Source organism: Pleurodeles waltl, chromosome 1_1 (genome assembly GCF_031143425.1).
Source record: "Pleurodeles waltl isolate 20211129_DDA chromosome 1_1, aPleWal1.hap1.20221129, whole genome shotgun sequence".
NCBI classification, from domain to species: Eukaryota; Metazoa; Chordata; class Amphibia; order Caudata; family Salamandridae; genus Pleurodeles; species Pleurodeles waltl.
Genome location: NC_090436.1, coordinates 435011329 through 435030389, shown reverse-complemented (window position 1 = coordinate 435030389; position 19061 = coordinate 435011329). Strand labels below are relative to the sequence as shown.

General features: G+C 43.7%; 1 protein-coding gene across 2 annotated transcripts in view; it reads right to left on the bottom strand.

Annotated features, from left to right (window-relative positions):
* The window catches only part of LOC138284934 (survival of motor neuron protein-like), a 347932-nt gene extending 341144 nt beyond the window's left edge, over positions 1–6788 (bottom strand). For both annotated transcript variants that reach the window (XM_069224276.1, XM_069224285.1), the window contains exon 1: positions 6656–6788. In XM_069224276.1, coding sequence (XP_069080377.1) covers positions 6656–6703 — 48 coding nt within the window. In that variant the 5' untranslated portion in view covers positions 6704–6788. The remainder of the gene's footprint in view (positions 1–6655) is intronic.
* Between the last annotated feature and the right edge of the window lie 12273 nt (positions 6789–19061).

The following is a 19061-nucleotide window of genomic DNA, read 5'->3' as shown; positions in this document are numbered from 1 at the left end:
AAAATTATGGGCAACTTTGAGTAAGATGGCAGCTGTTGTACACTCACCGAAGCGATATCATTTAAAAAAAAAATTAAAAAAAAAATAAGTGAGACAAGAAAGGAATGGGTTGAGGGAACAATGGGCAAGCTGAGGGGGTGATGGAGTTTCAGAGACGTGAAGGAGAGCAAGCAAATGATGTAGAGAACAAGGAAAGACATGCGCTCCAATATGGAGAATAACTGAAAAATTAGAAAAGCAGTTCCTTCATGTCACCACTGGAAGCATACAATTCATCCAATCAAATGGATGTTGAATGTATGCTCCAGGGAAGGGACAAAAAAAACAAGAAAAGGAAGAAAAGTCATTGAATCAAAAGCAGGGATCTGATATAGACAAGAAAACCATCCAATCACAAACAAGAGACTGACCCAAAGCCCATTCTACGTACTGTATTATTCACAATAAGTCATTTGACATCAGACAGCCAAAGCTGTCTATAGGAAAAACATAATGAGCATTAGCAAAGCCAATATGTCTTGCCTATGCGAGCTCTACTGGATTTGTTGATGTTTTTTACCCATGTTGTATAACAGGATTATTATATTATATAGTATTACAAGATTGTTCGATCATTTTTGCATGTGATGGCCTTTCATATGGTGCGACCTGTCATTGTATAGTACACTATAGTATGGAAAGGTATGCCTGTCATTGTATAGTATGGTCTGTTATTGGTCTGACATCCCATAAATAACGAAGTATGTACCAAAAAATCACTGTGTTACAATCTAAACGCATCATTAATTAATAGCGATAGCGCAAAATTATTATGTATTTTGGAATCATTGTTAAAAGTGATGCCAACAACCTGTGGCCTGCTAATATTATGCTTCACCAAAGAGTAGAATGGGAGAGAATGTTAAGCAAAGGGAAACAAGCAGTGAATGCAACAGTGCAGAGCAATACCTGAAGCAAGACAATCTAAAACCTCAAACACTCGCACAAAGTGCTGCACGTAGAAGAAATAAAGTTGAAACAAAGTGGAAGCAGCAGAAGGACACACAAAAAGAAAGTAAGGACAGCATGCGCTGATCAAACAGAAGTTAGCAAATTAGACTGACAATTAAGTCAATGAGTACTAAGCAATGAGAGAGCACTAAGCTCTCTGTGTGGAAACAAAATGTCTTGCAAGGGGCAGTTCCTGCACTGTGTGTCAGGCAAGACCTAACAAAGACAACACCCTTCCAGCCACAACCCCTAAACAGCACAACATGGTGCCCATATAGGCAATCACATCAGTGCCCCACAAAGGGTTAGCAAGTGCTATATAAATATTGCAATAGAGTCCAGTACCATACAAATGGTGGGAATGCACTTAGTATAATGTTATACATGTACATAGCTTGTGTGCATCCTGTAACATGGAAAATATATACAATAAAGAACTTTAACAGGGACTTCGATTTTTGTTTCCTGCCAGTGCAACTGTTTTTTTCTATTGAGGTAAGATACTCCAGTTTGCGGGCTCCTAGTAGTTCCAGACCCCGTGACCACCCTTTATGTTTATTTCATTGTGGAATATCATTACATGTGCTCTTTGTGTCATCAAGATACAAAGATCCAGTCCTGTGATGTCCTCCCACAAAACATTGTTTGCAGGAGTATTCATCTTATCAAACTGAGTCAACACTACAACTCCTATAATGCTCCAATTTGTTAAATTAAAGTCCAGAGTGGTAAACAAGATGTCCTGGCTACATGTGGTCATCAGCTAAACTTCCCTCCACCCTTCTTACACAACTTAACCTATTCTCCTTTTCCTTACTAACAGTTAACAAGGAATGGTCATTAAAATCCACCTCGGTTTTGCAAATTCAAACCTAATGAATTTTGGGAATGGCTGTCTGCGAGTCTAGTGCACCAGAATAGTTGTGCATCCTGCTATACAGTGGAATTACAATTGGAAAGAGCACCTTAAATTCAGAGGAATTGCTCAGCACTGGGGATAATGAGTGAAAAACCACTATTCCAACAGATTTAGAGCATAGCTCACATTCTTGAGGACACTGGGCTAGCAAGTACACAAAGAGAGCATGCTTGAGATACAGGATGCACATTCATATTTGAAAGTTCATAAAATAAAAATTCAGATTTGAGAACATGTGTTCAGTGACCATGCTAAAACAGCACCCTACCCACCTGAGTGAGTGATATTTTGGGGATCCATGCCTGCTGAAGGTAGCTATACTAGACAAGTTGTTACCCCTTTCATTTTGGTAGCTGTAGTCTTGTGTTGGGGAAAACAAGGTACCAGAAGGGAATCCACCCAATAAATAAAGCAATTATGTACAGAGTCATGGTCTCCTTTAAAGACCATTTTTCCACTAATAATAACATTGCACTTTCATGACACCATGGGTTTGTCAATGGTCCTTCAGAAGCTAGACTATACTGCATGTTTGCATTGTGTTTAGTTCTTCTTTTGGGATGAAGATTACAAATAATTACCTGGATTATAATAGTAAATCTGTCTTTGAGGCAGAATATGGTGAATTCCTTCCCTCATCTGCCGCTGGAGTGTTCACCCTACGTCTTACTCAAAGATGGGTCACTGCTCACATCTCAACACAAGCAAAAGTTATCCTGCCCTAAGTAACAAAGTGACTCACTTGTTTAACAGCAAAAGGAGCAGGTCAATAGACTTTCCTAGGGAGATTATAATTAGGGTTTCCGGCTTTATGGTATTTATTTTTTTAACATTTCCGTCTGTGTTTATCCATTTTTATTTTTTGCCCGTTTTATTGGTTTTTATGCACAATTAGTTTGTGTTCTGACAAGGAATGGAGTTGAAAACGTGTATATTTCCACATTTACTTACCTCTTAGACTTGCACTCATGCATGGATGTCTGTAGCATTTTAACAAATTACGCAGCCACATATAACAAAGTTCTACACCCAGAGGTACATATGAGTGTAGAACTACATCTACCGTATATTCAACATATGCCTGCATTTAAGGAAATCTCCTCATGCTTTTTAACTTCCCATTTATGCTATCTGCTCAGCTTTTGCCTGGAAGTCATGAAAGACAGCATGGGGTGTCTCTCACAAGAAGCACAATTTTCAGTATGTTACTGCTTTAAAAAATAAATACAGAGAGGAAACACGTTGTTTACTGTCTATATTTATTGGTAAAAAAGGAAAACTGCAAGCCTTAATTATAATGATCAGGAGAACACCATGGATTGGGCAGGTCAAAAATGAATCTGCATGGGACTGCTCTATTGTTACTTTTAAATCTTGCAGTTTGGTAAAATAACTGTTTAAGATTTTTTTTAGTTTTTTTTAACCACAGCAGGGCCACAAGACCCATCCAAGTTGTACCTCTGGGTTACTTTTTTCTGAACTAAAGGCTTCCCCGCTCTACCCTTCCTACCCCCTCAAGATGCCACCTACCAGCCAAAGGCAGTAAACCAAAAGTTCAATATAGATGTCCGGAACTCTTCTGAACCATTAGTCATCGTAGTAGAGCTAAATTTACTTTCTGATATCCGGAGAGGGGTCATGCAGTCTAGTCCTCTAGCGGCCATAGTAAGGCCAGGGTCATCTGGGGAGCTGGATGGTGTTTTGGTGGGACCCCTGTGCCCTAATGCTGTTGAGATACCGGAGTCTCCCACAGCCCCTTCAGGCAGCATAGGTTGTCTTGGGGGAGGAAGTGGTGGTTTAAGAATATTGTCTTGGAACATAGATAGCATTCAAAATAAGCTGACAAAACCAGACAAGACTCAAGAATCTGGCAACGCTGATATTATTATCCTGGGGAAACACAGTCTCGGGATGACTTTAGTGTGGATAGGTATCATTCTTTCTGCAGCAGAGCTTTCCTTTAGAGCTCGGGCGAGCGAAGGGAGCGTTAGTCATGCTGATTCTGGCAAAATGACAGGCATCTTATAGATAATTGTTAGCCATTCAGACCATTTCCAGCTGATCCTATTACAGATTCCTTACTCATATACTGTTGCCTTGACAAATCTGAATAATAATGTTTTTGATACAAGGAAAGTGGATGTACATGAGGGAGTGGAGTCCGCCATGAAAACCCTGGCAGTAACGACCACCTGCCGTGTGGAGCTAATAAAAAAGACTGGGAAAGGTCCATTATTTTTCAACACACATAAGTTTGGGATGCTAAGAGTAGAATTATGGTGGCTAAGCACTTTGTCTTTGGGAAAGAATATAGCAAGGAGGGGTGTCCACTGCTCCCCACATTTATGGGGGCCATAAAGGGAAGTGAAATAGATTTCTTCAACCTTTCCCCAGTCCTTGACAACACGATTTTGGGCTATGAAGTTGCTGCCTCTTGCTTAAGTGTTCACGCCCTACTTTTGCTATTAGATTTACATATAGGAAATAATGTGGAGACCCGCAAGTCTAATCCACTAACCAACTGTCGCAAAAAGGTTTAAGTACTAAATGGGAGTCAGTCGAGAAACAGGCTTTCTTAGCTAATTTGGTTAAGAGTTATTGGAAATTGTTCTTTGTCTTGATCTTGATGGCGGAACCCCCTGAGGCTATCCTAAATACATTTAGTGCCCTCTGTGTCGAAGTTGATAAAGTTCTGGGGTGTAATAGAACAGCTAAGCCCCTGCTTAGTTGGTTTAACCGTGCATGCACAGCATTCCATAAAAGGTTAAAAGCAGCCTTATCTAAATCACACCATCTCAGGGAAGATGTCTTGGGATGCAAGGCGGTCCTACAAAAGCACCTTAGAGATTAGGAAATCAGAGGTGAGAAATGCTACCTGGGAAGAACTGGATAAAGCCGTTAGGTTGAAGGATAGTATCTCCTTTTGGAAAGTCGTCAATAAATAATTTTTTACGGGTTATACTTCATTATACACGAAAATTCCAGCAGATATTGGGTGGACCATTTTAGTTAAATTTTGAATCCAGAGAAAATAATGACGGCTAGACAATGAAGCCAACCAATGGTAAGGAATGGACGTGCTCAAAGACCCTTTTATGTAAAGAAAGTTTCTCTCAAGCAATAGTGTATACACTGCCTCAGTTAAGGCCTACAAATAGGTGGAATTAGTGCGGATAGTCTTCAATAGGCCTATAGCGGATCAGTCATCAACCAGAGCAATACCGGAGATAACTGAGCGGTGATTTCAACTGTGGCTGCCACCGCCCTGCAAAGCTCAGGAAGAACTTCTAGATGGATCATCATCCCTCCTCAGAGGGACTACTGCAGATGCTGACTGACAGCGCCAAAAGGTAGAGCTGTGGCTCGAACTAAGAAATGGGAACGGTTTTAAACTCACTGACAGCATGAACTATAACCAGGTGTAATCTGCAACAGTGTTCCTACTTGCCCTTGAACTCGAGAGCAAATGGCAGAGGTTGAACCTGCTAAGTAAAAAGAAGGGAGTACACCCGAGAGAATGTGGAGGAAAGGTAGCAGGAAACGAGGCACAGTAGTCCAACGGCAAGTAAAGTAATTGCACCTGTAGTCAGTTGTGTGTCGTATTAAGTTTTAAATGTGTCTTGAAGTACTTGTATTTATCAAAGTAAAACACCTTGTTTGGACAATCAGTTACTGCACTGCTAAGTGACCTCTTGGGATCTAAGGAGGAGTCCCACATAACAGGGGGCTGAATGCCCCCCCTCAAAGTAACGCAGAATCACTATCAGAGCGTAAAGGAAGCTGACCTATGATGTACAACAAAAGGGAAACACGGATACAGACACATAGCTGAAGGAAGTACGAAAGAGCAATGTACATTCGGTTTATACACAAATTAAGGTCCAAAGAACTGAATCAGTTTGCCCAGAACTAGAAGATATATATTGCTGGCGAAATGCCAAAGCCGTGATTAGAAAGAATGTCAGGGATAACAAACTTGCCACCGTAACGCATCACTTGGGTCTTTGTGTTTTAGAAAGTAGTAGCAAAAGAAGCTCTGAAAAAAAAGATGATGTGGAGGTGATGTATGAGCATTGCATGCCGCAATCTGCCTGAAACTACGAGGAATTTAAGCAGTAAGAGGCCTTAAAAAGGGTGATGATTGTAAGGGGAAGGGGCAGCAGTCACGGCGCGATGAGCTGTAGGGCAAACTTTGCAGCATAGACCAGCACAAAGAAAGCACAGATAATTTAGGAGTTAACCGTGTCTGGGAGCTGTGTTTGATATCCACAATAACTGACTTCAACGGAGGACCTGGTAATCAGATGGGCATAGTGGGGCAGAAAGCAAGAATAAAAGGACAAGGGAACAGAAGAGATACATTGATATAACAGCCTCAGTGAGCAACTAGTGAAAAATTAAAATGAACAAAGGTCCACCTATGGGTACAATAAAAGAGATACGCTAACAAAAAGATCTAGGGCAGGGACAAGTGCAGTAGTGTGCTTGACAGCCTGTGTCACCCACCAACGTTAAATGCTGCTAACCTACTGTATTTTGGCAGGTGTACCCTGCCTCGTACAAATTCAACAAACGGTACTAAACCGATTAGCCGGTGAAAATAATTTCCTAAAAATGTGATTACACGAACACGATCTTCCTACTGACAGGGACATTTTTAGGTAACCCTATAACAGAACTCCGGCGAGGCGCACTCAGGTAGGGCCACCACCAACGGTGTAAGATAGTGGCTAGAAACTGCTTTACCTGTCCGCCGCCTCGTCTAAATAGCGTGGGCCCTGCTCCGTCCGCCATGATGCTCACGCAAGACGCGCGCGCACAACTACAGTATCCATCAGCTGCCTCTGCACCAATTACAATCAGCGCGTCATCAGAGAGCGACCGCCAATAACCGGGAGCGTGGTCTCATAAACCTTCCTGTTACGCGCTACACATCCTAGCAGGGGACGTAAATACCGAAAAGGCTAGACCGGTTAAACGCAATATCTCTCGGAAATAAATTCCAGAATTGTGCAATTAGAGTCGCGTTGGCTTAGTACAGCGCTGCTACTTTTTCACCATGAGTTACTTCTCTATGTTTTCGGAATGTGAGTGACATTTACACTCGCCATGTGTGCTCTTTGAGTGGCACTTTATTGCCAAGTGTTGAAAAAATATATATGAAATATACAAAAAAGCAGCTTTTCATACGGAGTGCAGTACCTGGGTTATATGAACCTCACACCTGACATTGGCAGTTAAAAACATTCTGAAGTTGTCTTGTGTGGCGTCCAAGTGACGTCTCTTCCTATACGTTAAATTTGTAGTTTATTGTTGATGTTTTATTTACCGCAACAACGCGCTTGTGGTGTTCACAATACTTTATTTTTTTTGCAGTATCTGAGATATCCTGTCACAGTTTTCAATAGGCAAAGTCTCACCCAATTTCAAATCCCGAGCAGGTACACTAAAGGACATGTATCTCCACTGTGGGTCCGAATGCACCCCTTCACCTGTGATGTAGAAATTATTTTTGTTGCAAACTATGTTATGTTGTTGTTAACGTTTTTTTAAATGTACAATTTTATGTTACAAATTATTTTAAGTACTTGTAATTTCTATGAAGAATTCTCGTCGTTACTGATGAATTAATAATATTGCTCTTGGAATAACTTCACTGTGCTAATTGAAAGTGTGTTCTTAAAGCTCTCTAGATGTACCACCTTTTCTGTTGGTGCACCATTTTATTTCAAATGGATGGTGTTTCTGATGAATTGTGAAGCTGTTCCTGCTCATCGCCTTTCCTAATCATGCCCCTCTATTGTCTTCTCACCTTATGCTATCTGCGGAACACTGTGACATAACTGGTTATTTCCTGTATAGTGTCTTTCTCAAATGTCCTTCCGTTGTAACTTACTGACCAGAGCCTAGTTGACATTCTTATTGTTTAGCAAATGAAACATAATGCATAGTTAATCTCGGAACAGCAACATGAGACAATGGGATTTAGCACCTAAGGAGGGGTGAGAGGTATTGCATTAGAATTTGTGATGTTTTTATTTGTAATTAGTTAATGTTGTGCTATCTGTGATCATGCCATGCTGAATTTGCTGTTTCTGCTTATTACTCAGGTTAGAAATGAGAGTTAACCTTTGAGATTTTCTTTTTCCTTCAGAAATGCTGTTGGTTTTCTTTGTGATACTATTATAATTTAATGAAGACTTTTTGAGTCCTTCTAGGGACTCTGTCGAATTTGCTCGAGAGTCTTCCTCTCTACCAGGGGTGCTGTCATTTTCCTCTGTGATTCTGGCAATTAAAATGTAAAGACTTTAATATTCTTCACAAAACTTAGTCCATGTTCTATTAATTTTGCTGTTCATTTGAACTGGGTTGATTCTGATTAATTATTTCTGTGTGTCTTCATTGTATTCAACAATTATTCAGTACAGCTTATTTTTAAGATTATGTAATAAATCCTTTTAACTTCCCATTGGACTGGAACTCGACTATTGAGTGGTCTCAGTTACTTTTTAATTTGCTAATGTTATTTTCTTGAATCTGATGGGAAAAAGGGTGTGGCCTCTTTGTTAGATCAAGGGTGCTGGAGCAGAACTCCTGAGGTAACATTTGGGTGTTCCAAAATTTGGGGTGCAACAGAATATCGGGGTTCTACTCTCACATCGTGATTTTCCAATTTGGTGTTCCGAAATGCTGTAAGCAGCAGGCGCTACTATTGCCCAAATTAATGACCATCACTCAACTGAGAGATCTTAGAAAGATGGAAGGCCGATAAAGTCTTGATGAGGTTTGTTTATGTGAATCTTTGGTGACAAGAGACACCAAAAGTGAGTATTTAACTAACTTGAACACGCCAAATGTAGTTCATTGACAGGCTGTCCATTCAAGACTAGTCCTTATATACAGTGGCTGTTTAATGTAAAGTCTATTACTTCAAATCTTAATTTCCCAGTTACATTTGTTAATCGCCAAGCCACTCCAAGAATTTTCTTTGCATTCTGGGACTTGTGGTCCTAGCTATTTTATAATTCAGTTGGGACTACGAGTCCTTGAATGCAACAAAGAAACTTTAACTGATTATCTCATTACTAATGGAACTAAAAAACTTGAGAGGTCTGTTGCAGGTGCAGTGAAAGTATGGTTAGTTATGTTTTAAACGTTTCTAAATAAACTCCAATGTTTGGTGGCAATGAAACATCCCCTTCCTCTTTACGAGGTGTTTTTCCAAACAGAACCGGCAATGTTAATACATTTCTTTAGTGAGGCAACAAGTGTGGCAATGATTCTAAAGAGCTGACAAACTATTATTGTTTTCCCATTTTATTGCCATATGGCAGCTGGAAAGTATTGCTCTTCCATTGGCTCGTAGAAAGAAGGCACTTGATGACAGGACCTGTCACGAATAAAGCAGTGTGCTCCTGTCAGGTTTCTGCTATTGAGTGCGTTAGTACTCTGTGGCAGTGCGTGTCTTGCACTGCCACCTCTGCACATGCACAGCCCCGAAGAGCAACTTAGTTTTCGGCGGGCCAGGGTGTGTCATTGTCACACAGCAGAATTGTGGTGACTTGATGCAAGGCCAGATTTGTGCTGCACTGCAACTGGGGTCTCTGCCAGGGTACACTCCTTGGCAGCAGGATAGGAGTCATTGCAATAGAGTTCCCAGGCTCTATGCCCTGCGTGTCCTGGGGCACATTCTTATAAGACTGAAGTGTTTGCAGTACCCAGTGGACAGAACCTGCTGATTGACAGTGCACTTACTGAGTACAGTGTACAATACCGGAAAAAGACTCGGGAGGGAATCTAGGGGTCTCACCACATATACAAGAATGTCATTAGAGTATAAAGAAATGTGTTCCTCCTCTATCTCCCCCTCTCTCAGCATGAACCCATGTAACTCAGGATGGACACGGATCCTACACGCCAGGGATTCTACTGTGGGGGCAAATAACAAGAGGGACAAGGGACATCTCTGTCTAGTGCCCCTTTCAATAGGAAACTCAGATGAAAGGGTCCCATTTACCCTAACCGCCTCCACCAGATTACAGTAGAGCAGCGTCATCCACTCCCGATATCTGGGCCCTGCTCCAAATCTCTCCTAGGTACCCCCCAAGAAGGACCAATGCACTGTGTCGAATGCTTTTTCAGCATCCAGAGCCAAAAATATGTGTGGATCCAGGAGTTGCAGGGCGGCATGTATCCAGTTGTGTGTGTGCCTCAAATTATATCTTGTGGACCGTTCTGGCATGAAGCCGGATTATAACTGGCTATTTTTTTTAATACATCAGGGTTCAAACTGTGGAGGAAAACAGGCTGGATGCGTTCTTGAAGCCTGAACTATGCAAAGAGACGCAAAATAGCAACATCACAGCTCACATATACAAAGCTTCTCTCTCCACACCCAAGTAGTTGAGCATCTAATTTTTGCTCTACCCCAAATTTCCACAACATTTATACATTTTCTTCACATAGGCATTGGAAGAAGGATGCATTTGGCAGAAACAGTTATGTCAGGTAGAGGTGTTAGCAAATGCTTGACATTCTCATGAGAAGAGTGCAAAAAGACCTTGAAAAAGTGATACCGACTTTTCCAGACGTTAACTGACTTTTCCAGGTGTTAACCTAGCTAGATTAAGAATTCTCGGTTAGCAGTGCTAAGCAGGAAAGCAAAACTATATAAAACAGAAGAAGAGAGAAGGCCCAAGTAGCTTAGTTTAACGTAGACTGCAAGCTTATGTTTTTAACAGATGGATGCAAACTAAGCAGCAGGGCATTCAGCAAATACATTATATGTCAACAAATATTGCATGAATTCACAGTTTGAGATGCACAAAGAAAATGCCACCATTACAAATATGCTGTTCAGTTGTTCATGACCATGGTCTGAAGGACTAAGACCATAAGAATCAGAACATGGAATACAAGATGGATTAAGACTGTGATGAACAGGACCACGGGCACCAGCATCAGGATCATTAAGACCAGGAGAAGCAAGTGGAGAAGGACTAGGATGGTCAGGACTAAGGCCAGAAGGACACAAAGGAGGACCATAACAAGGAGGATTAAGACCAGGGCACATAGTGTAAGACCACTGGCAGACTCGGCTTCCACAGACTACTTCCTGGACGCTGTGACCTTTCCCACAGTCCCAGCTGAAGACCGGCAGTCCCTGAGAAAACTGAAAACTGAGAGGACTCTGGGGCCCAACCTCCTGCCAGCTGAATTCTGCTGGGCCTCTTCAGGGAGGCTCAAGACAGGGGTGAATTCCCAACTGACCTGCAGGGTGCCACTATCACCGTAATACACAAGTAGGGCAAACTGGAGATGATTTGTGGCTCTTATCACCCCATCTTCCTCTTAATTTTCGAGACGAAGATATTGACCACTATTCTGGCCATCAGACTCTTAATAGTAATAGTCCAGCTAATCCATAGGGACCAGTCTGGCTTCATGCTGGGTAGGTCTACCAGACTGGCTTTATGCTGGGTAGATCCACCAGACTCAATCTTCGCCATCTCCATAATTGGTTGTCAGAGGCAAGCCGCAGGACAGAACACCATGTCTTCCTAGCGTTGGATGCCTAAAAGGTGTTCTATGCAGTTCACTTGCCCTACCTTCATCAGACACTACGGAGATTTGGATTTGGCCTCAGCTGCCAACATTGGATTAAATTGCTCAAAAAAGCTCCTACCACAATAGTGAGGATAAACGGGGGTGTTTTCCTCAACCTTCCTGATCGGGAGGGGTACCCGACAGGGATGCCCCTTGTCCCCGTTGCTTTTTGCCCTATCAAACCACTGGCTGCCATGATTCGTTCCTGTTTCGATATTTGCAGATTCCAGGTCTCCGAGGCACATGGGGTGAAGAGAAAGTCTCCTTATATGCAGATGACATTTTTGCTTTATGTCACCAAATTGGATACCAGAATTCTGGCTATCCTTCTGGTGTTTGAGTCATACGGCACATATTCTGTATACAATATAAACTGGAGCAAACCTGTGCTCTGTCACACCTTTGGTCCCCTGAATTCGATCATTCTTCCCTTCATGCTCCAGATGGAGACTGCTAAGTTCCAGTATTTCGGTACATTTGTGACTCCCTATAGGGAGGCGTGTTTGGCCAGGAACCTGGGCCAGGTGGTGTCCACATTTCAAGAAGAGGTACAGAGATGGTGTACACTGCCCCTCACTCTGCTGGGAAGTGCTGCTGTCTTTAAAATGATAACAGTCCCTAAATTGCTCCACACCTTACAAAATACATACTACCCAGTTCCCGAAGCGACGTACCCCAAGATACAGGGAGACTTGCGGGCCTTGTTGTGAGGTGGCGGTAATCCTCAGGTGATGCTCAGAACCTTACAACGCAACCCATACAACGGTGGAATTGCACTCCAGGACGTAAGGGCCTATTAATGAGCGTCCCATCTGGTGGCTATCAATGACTGGTCATTTGCATCGTAGGCCCACTCTCTTAACAGCTGGAGGGAACACAGGTCACTATTTAGTTCTACTTCCACTACTTGTATGATGGAAGGGTGTCCTGAAGCTGCTACTAGAGATGCAGGTGGTGAGGCCCGAGGGAGAGCCACTAAATATATGGGTTGGAATGGGAACTTGACGCAGGAGATTCCACTCTGGGATGGGACATGGCTGTGCGAATTGAGGAAACTCAGAGGGTTTCGGTCCTGAGACTTACTGGAAATCTCCCTGGTTGGAGACCTCCTGGAGAACGGTGGTCTAATGCCCTTCTCCCCCCTTCAAAGAGAGAATAGCATGAGTTCCAACCAATAATTAAAATATGCCCAGTTGCATCATGCTTAGCAGGGAGAAGATATGGGAGAGTTAGATCTGCCTTAGTTCGCCCCCCCCTTGAGGACAGACTGCTCCTTGAGGAGCTACCTTTGAAGGCCTATCTCCCTTACCTACAAAACTCTCAATAACAATATTCCAGACACACTGGTTAAGCGCAGGGTTCACTCAAGGGAGGACTTGGTGAGGGGGAGTTGGCCTTGAGGGCGTGGATTGGCGGAGGTGGGCATGGAGGTGGCTCTCATGCACCCAAGGGAGGTTGCTATAAAGTCCTGGTTGCGCTTGATCCTACTTAAGGTACTGCATTGGGTCTATTATGACAGGGGCTGTACTTTTCGCCCACCTGAGTGTGGGGAAGCTGAAGGAAGGATCGCGAGAGGAGGGGCGGGCCCTCTGACCAAGTGCTTAAAGCGCTCAGCTGCCTCCTGCTGCTGCCTCCGGGGACCTGTACTTTTCGCCTACCTGAGTGTGAGGAAGCCGAAGGAAGCATTGCGAGAGGAGGGGCGGGGCACTCTGACCAAGCGCGTAAAGCGCTCAGCTGCCTCCCGCTGCTGCTGCCGGGGACCTGTACTTTTCGTCCACCTGAGTGTGGGGAAGCCGAAGGAAGGATCGCGAGAGGAGGGGCGGGGCCCTCTGACCAAGCGCATAAAGCGCTCAGCTGCCTCCCGCTGCTGCTGCCGGGGACCTGTACTTTCCGCCCACCTGAGTGTGGGGAAGCCAAAGGAAGGATCGCGAGAGGAGGGGCGGGGCACCCTGACCAAGCGCGTAAAGTGCTCAGCTGCCTCCGGCTGCGCGGGTGCGCCCGGGCAAGGCCAGGGCCAAGGGCAGGCCCGTCGGGGGACCGGAGGAGGCAGGGCTGGGCCCCCGTCTTACGCCTGCAGCAAAATAGACCTGTCTGTCATTTATGAGGCCCCAGACCCCTTCTACATTGAAGCACAGCATATAGCCATTCATGGATATCATTTAACCTGAGCAGTATTGTTCATCCTCTTACGGTTGCTATTAATAACAGGCTGCTCCCACAAGCCCCCCTGCTGTTTTACCTTGTGGCTGTTATCTGAGGGCTGTATTCAAACACGCATCTCGCTGACGAGTGGGACGCTTGCTATCATCCAGAAGATGCTTGGCAGACAGGGCCAGATATTTCAGTCACAGGACAATCAACATACAAGTAAGGGAACCTTTTCTTTTCCTTGTATTCTGATTTATTGACTCTACAATTACCTGCTTATTATGGGGAAAAGAAAGGCTGTAGACATACCTGTGCAAACCAAGGGAACCAAAATAGCGAAAAATCACCCATGTAGATCTCTGAATCCGGGACCCCTGAACAGGTCAAACCCACTTGATGAAATAGACTTTCTACTTGAAGAAGTTGAGTCTATATTAGATACACAATCGACGGGGGTAAACAATCCGAAGAAAGGTCCTCCTAAGGATAGGAAAATCCCGGAGATATTTAATAAGAAGGGGAAGAGGAACTCTCCAGATGTAACAACAGAGGTCGATGGAAATGGGGGCCTGCATACTTATAGGAACCCCACTTCAAGCCTTACACGTAGTACAATAAGTCTTCCGGTATCTCAGAGGGTTCCCCACTTGCGTTACACACACCGCCTTTCCTTCCATTAAGTCCGGTGATTAAGGTGGTTCCAAGTTTATTGTGTACCATTCGTTTCGAACCACTGTTGGCAATAGAGGAATTGCCCGCGCCTATGAGTGCGCCCAAGCCTGTAGCCGGAATATCTAATCCTAGTGTTACCCCACTGATCCCCCAGCTTGACCCGGAAGGCATTGAACCTGCAGTCAGTAGAGACAACCTGGCTACAGTCCTCCAGAGAGTAGATGAAGTCAAGGGGTTGGTCCTAGTACTAATAGATCTCATGAAGAGTAATCTTGTGCACCAGTGTGGAAGCAATTGCACATGTCAAGGGGCTTGTGGGGCTTGTGGGGAGGCCAGCGGAAAAGAAGCATTTTCCTCTACTGTCCCAACTATGGGGGCTGGGACAAGGGGTAATCTTGATCTCCCCAATAGAGGGGGGTCAACTTTATCAGGGAGAGAGGACCACCGCTTTGACCTCACAAAAGATAATCTGAGACACAAAGGGAAGCCTGAAAATGTACCCAGATGCAGAGATCGTCAAAAAAATTGGGCAAGCAATTCAAATGATGACAAAGCCAGAGGTAGGATTAGCAGATCTGACCTCCCGGAAATTGATCATGAGGATAGCTCCACGCAATCCTCTAATAGGCCATATAAAACCTCTTATAACAATAAATTCTCCTCCCGTAACAACACTGGGAATATAGCTAATAAAGAACAGGATTTGGGCACGAGTTGTGGGACAAATAAAATCTACTTGACTGATGTTCCAAAATTGTCGCCAAGGTCGGTTGAGAACTTAGGGCCAGATGTAGCAAGGGTTTAGCGAGTCGCAAACAGCGAAAATCGCCGTTTGCGAGTCGCTAAAGCCTCATTGCTATGTAGAAATGCCTTTTGCGAGTCGGATCCGACTCGCAAAATGCATTTCCGACTCGCAAATAGGAAGGGGTGTTCCCTTCCTATTTGCGACTCGCAATGCTATGCATTTTCATTTGCGACCGCGATTGCGGTCGCAAATGAAAGCGCAGTTACCATCCACTTGAAGTGGATGGTAACCCAGGCGCAAACGGGAAGGGGTCCCCAAGGGACCCCTTCCCCTCTGTGTCTGGCAAAAAATAATAATTTTTCAGGGCAGGCAGTGGTCCATTGGACCACTACCTGCCCTGAAAAATACCGAAACTAAAGGTTTCGTTTTTTTTCCGAAGTGCAGCTTGTTTTCCTTTAAGGAAAATGGGTTGCACTTTGAAAAAAAAACTGCTTTATTTAAAAGCAGTCACGGACATGGTGGTCTGCTGTCTCCAGCAGGCCACCATCCCCGTGAGTGCCCTGAATCGCTATGGGGTCGCAAATTGCGACCCACCTCATTAATATTAATGAGGTGGGTCTTTGCGACCCCATAGCGACTCGCAGAAGGTGTCTGAGACACCTTTCTGCATTCCAAATTGCGAGTTGCAATTTGCGAGTCGCTGGGACTCAGAAATTGCAACTCGCAATTTGGAAGTTTGCTACATCTGGCCCCAAGTCTCCCTGACTAACAAAGTTATACACTGGATACGCTCCTGACGAAATTGCCTATATGTTATTCACTCTGATATAATATCGGCCGAGAGAAGTAGCATCCCAGGAACCAATCTTGATACAATTACCATTTACTTTGAAGATAAGACCTTGGTGACTCAACTAATGGACTTTGACTCTCGTACCTGCTTGAACAATGGATCCATTCAATCTTAGACCAGATGTGGGATAAGATGGATTAGATGGCTTAACTAGCTCCCGTGGAGGTGCCTCATGTTTGGCAGCTACCGACCTCCGGTTGTTGCCCGATCCTGTATGACTGGTTACTGAACCAGTGACACATGTGGTGGCCTGCTCCAAGGTCCAACATTCTGAGGGGTGTGAAAACGTACCATCATTAGACACCTGTTGTAACGATCTGGCTCTGGTGGATGCAGGCTGTTTAACTTTGGCGATTAATCAAGGCAAATGTACGCTGGAACTTATGTCCTGGAACATTGCAGGTTTGGCTAAGAAATTGGATGATAGTGAATGGGCTATTTTTATTAAAGATATAGACATCTGCCTGTTCCAGGAAACCTGGGTAGAGGATGTTATCAATATAGATGGATTTCTCTCATTTAGTGTTCCTGCTATACTTCCAGAGAAGGGGCTGGGCCGGGCTAAAGGCGGGCTGCTACTGCTTTTAAATAAGAACCTGCAGTGTGACTATAAGCTTTTGGAAATTGATTATGTTGATGTAAAAGCTATGTGTATCACGTTCAAACGGGGTTTATCAATTGTTATTGTTAATGCTTATATACGATCGGTTTCATGCAGTTCTGAGTCCCACACTCTGGCTATTTTGTCAGAATTTGTAGGAAGCCTCCACCCTTCGACTATTTTAATTATAGCTGGAGATTTTAATTGTACATTTGAACCCTCTACCCTTATTAGTGGCTTAACTGACGAAGAAGACGAGCTGTGGGGGATCCCACAGTTATCTACCACTCGGCCCTGTAAAAATTCTCATGTGGCCATGCAACTAGCTACACTATGTTTAAAACACGGCCTCAGGGCTTGTAATGGCAGAACACTATCTGATTTGAACATTGCACCAATGTTTAAAAGGGGTATGTCCATAAGTACTATTGATTATTTTTTGGTTGACGTTTGGTTGCGGTCTTACTTGGAAGATATGAAAGTAGAAGTGAGATGTGATAGTGATCACTTCCCCCTGCTTCTTACCTTGTCTGGGGAAATGTTTAGGAGAAAACTAAATAATTATGTCACAACGGTTCCGCCACCATGCTGGAACAATAATTTTACCAAGATTACCTGGCCAAAAGTGATGTCCAACCCATATTTGATTAGAGCAATATATCAAACATTTTTAGACAGCTTGGCTGAGTATGAAGACCAGGTTGTGGGAAATATTCTCAAAATACATGACAGCCTGGCTATTCAGCTACAGGGTTTTTTCTACAAAGTGGGCCGGTCAAAGCCCTGCGAAGGGAAAAGGGCACGTAAGGGATGGTTTGGTGAGAGATGCTCCAGGGCAAAGTCTGGGCTAAAAGCAGCAGTAATGTCTGGTTCTCAGGAGGAGGTCAAACAAGCCAGGTATACATACAAAGGAACCCTGTCCAATGCGAAAAAGCGGTGGGAGTATTCCCTGTCCAGAGAGAAGAACAACAAGCATTTTTGGTAACTTTTGTCCAAAAGAGAAAATGGAGGCAGGAACTGCCCTAGCAACCATACACAGCCTGAAAGCTGGGTAGAGCATTTTTCCAGCCTTTATGCCCTACCAGAGGGCCTAACGGACACTAATGTAGTCCATCCTCCACCAACGCTATTGCATCTGAACCCTAGCCTGCCCCCCAAAGAGGGGGTCCAGTGTGCCTTCAAGGGTCGTCTTATTTTTAAAATAGAAGAAACCCTCGAGGCTATAAATAGTTTAAAACCTGGCAAAGCACCCGGACCGGACAAACTCACTGGAGATCTTTACAGATCGGAACCAAATATTTGGTCCTGGTACATTAATGCCATCTCAAACAGTATTGCTGCAGGGGGACAAATTCCAGGTACATGGAAGGGGGCTGAAATCATACCAATCTATAAAAAAGGAAATGCTAATCTTCCAGCTAATTACAGGCCAATTAGCCTTATAGATAACTTACAAAAGATCTTTGCTAAACAAATTTTACAGAGGCTAACTAGCTGGGTTGAGGATCACCAAATTCTCTCCTCACTATAGGCAGATTTCCGTGTGAAAACCAGCACGGTAGACCAGGTCTTCAGATTGGCCATATTGCATTGGAAATACGTACTTATCGCTAAGCAGCGTTTATGTGTAGTATTTATAGATCTGCAATCCGCTTTTGACCTGGTCCCGAGAGCTAAATTATGGGAAGTGTTGGGTAGATTGGGAGTTCCAGAGGACTTACTACTCTTGTTAAAACGATTACATGAAAATACCTATGCCCAAGTGAGGTGGGGTGAACAAGGCGAACTGACTGAACAGATCTCAATTAGAAGGGGAGTTGTCCAAGGTTGTGTGCTAGCCCCCTTACTATTTACTTTATTTATTAATGAAGTGGTGAAGGCCGTGACCACTTGTCAGAATGATGCCCCTTCTTTGAATGCACAAAAAATTCCCATTCTGCTCTTCGCAAACGACTCGCTCCTCATTTCAAAGACACCAATGGGGCTGCAAATCCTTGTTGACCGATTTAATCTATTCTGTAGCGATCATGGGTTGGAGGTCAACATCAATAAAACTAAACTGATGGTGCTATCCAAAGGTCCTAGCAAAAGATGTTCTATCCATATTGATGGAATTCCCCTGAAGGAAGTTATCTCCATAGACTACCTGGGAGTCAGGCTAACTAGTAAACTATCATGGGAAGAGAATATCATAAAGAGCGCAGGGCTGCTACAACATAGAGCTTCATCTATACTGCGCTTTTACCAAAGTTCCTTTACAAAAGTTGTATCCCCAGCAATTAAAATCTATATAGCCAAGGCACAAGGAGCAGCCTTGTATGGAGCGGAAGTATGGGTTTTTTCCAATTGTAACAAGATATCAAGGGGGGAAAATAATTTTGCAAGGGCCTTGATTGCGTGTCCACGTACCACACCCCTGTTCCCATTATTCTCAGATTTGGGGTTTAGTAGCAGATTTAGTTATCCTAAGACCCCTTCTTTATTGGATCAGGACATGGACTACTCCTGAATTAGATATATATGACTT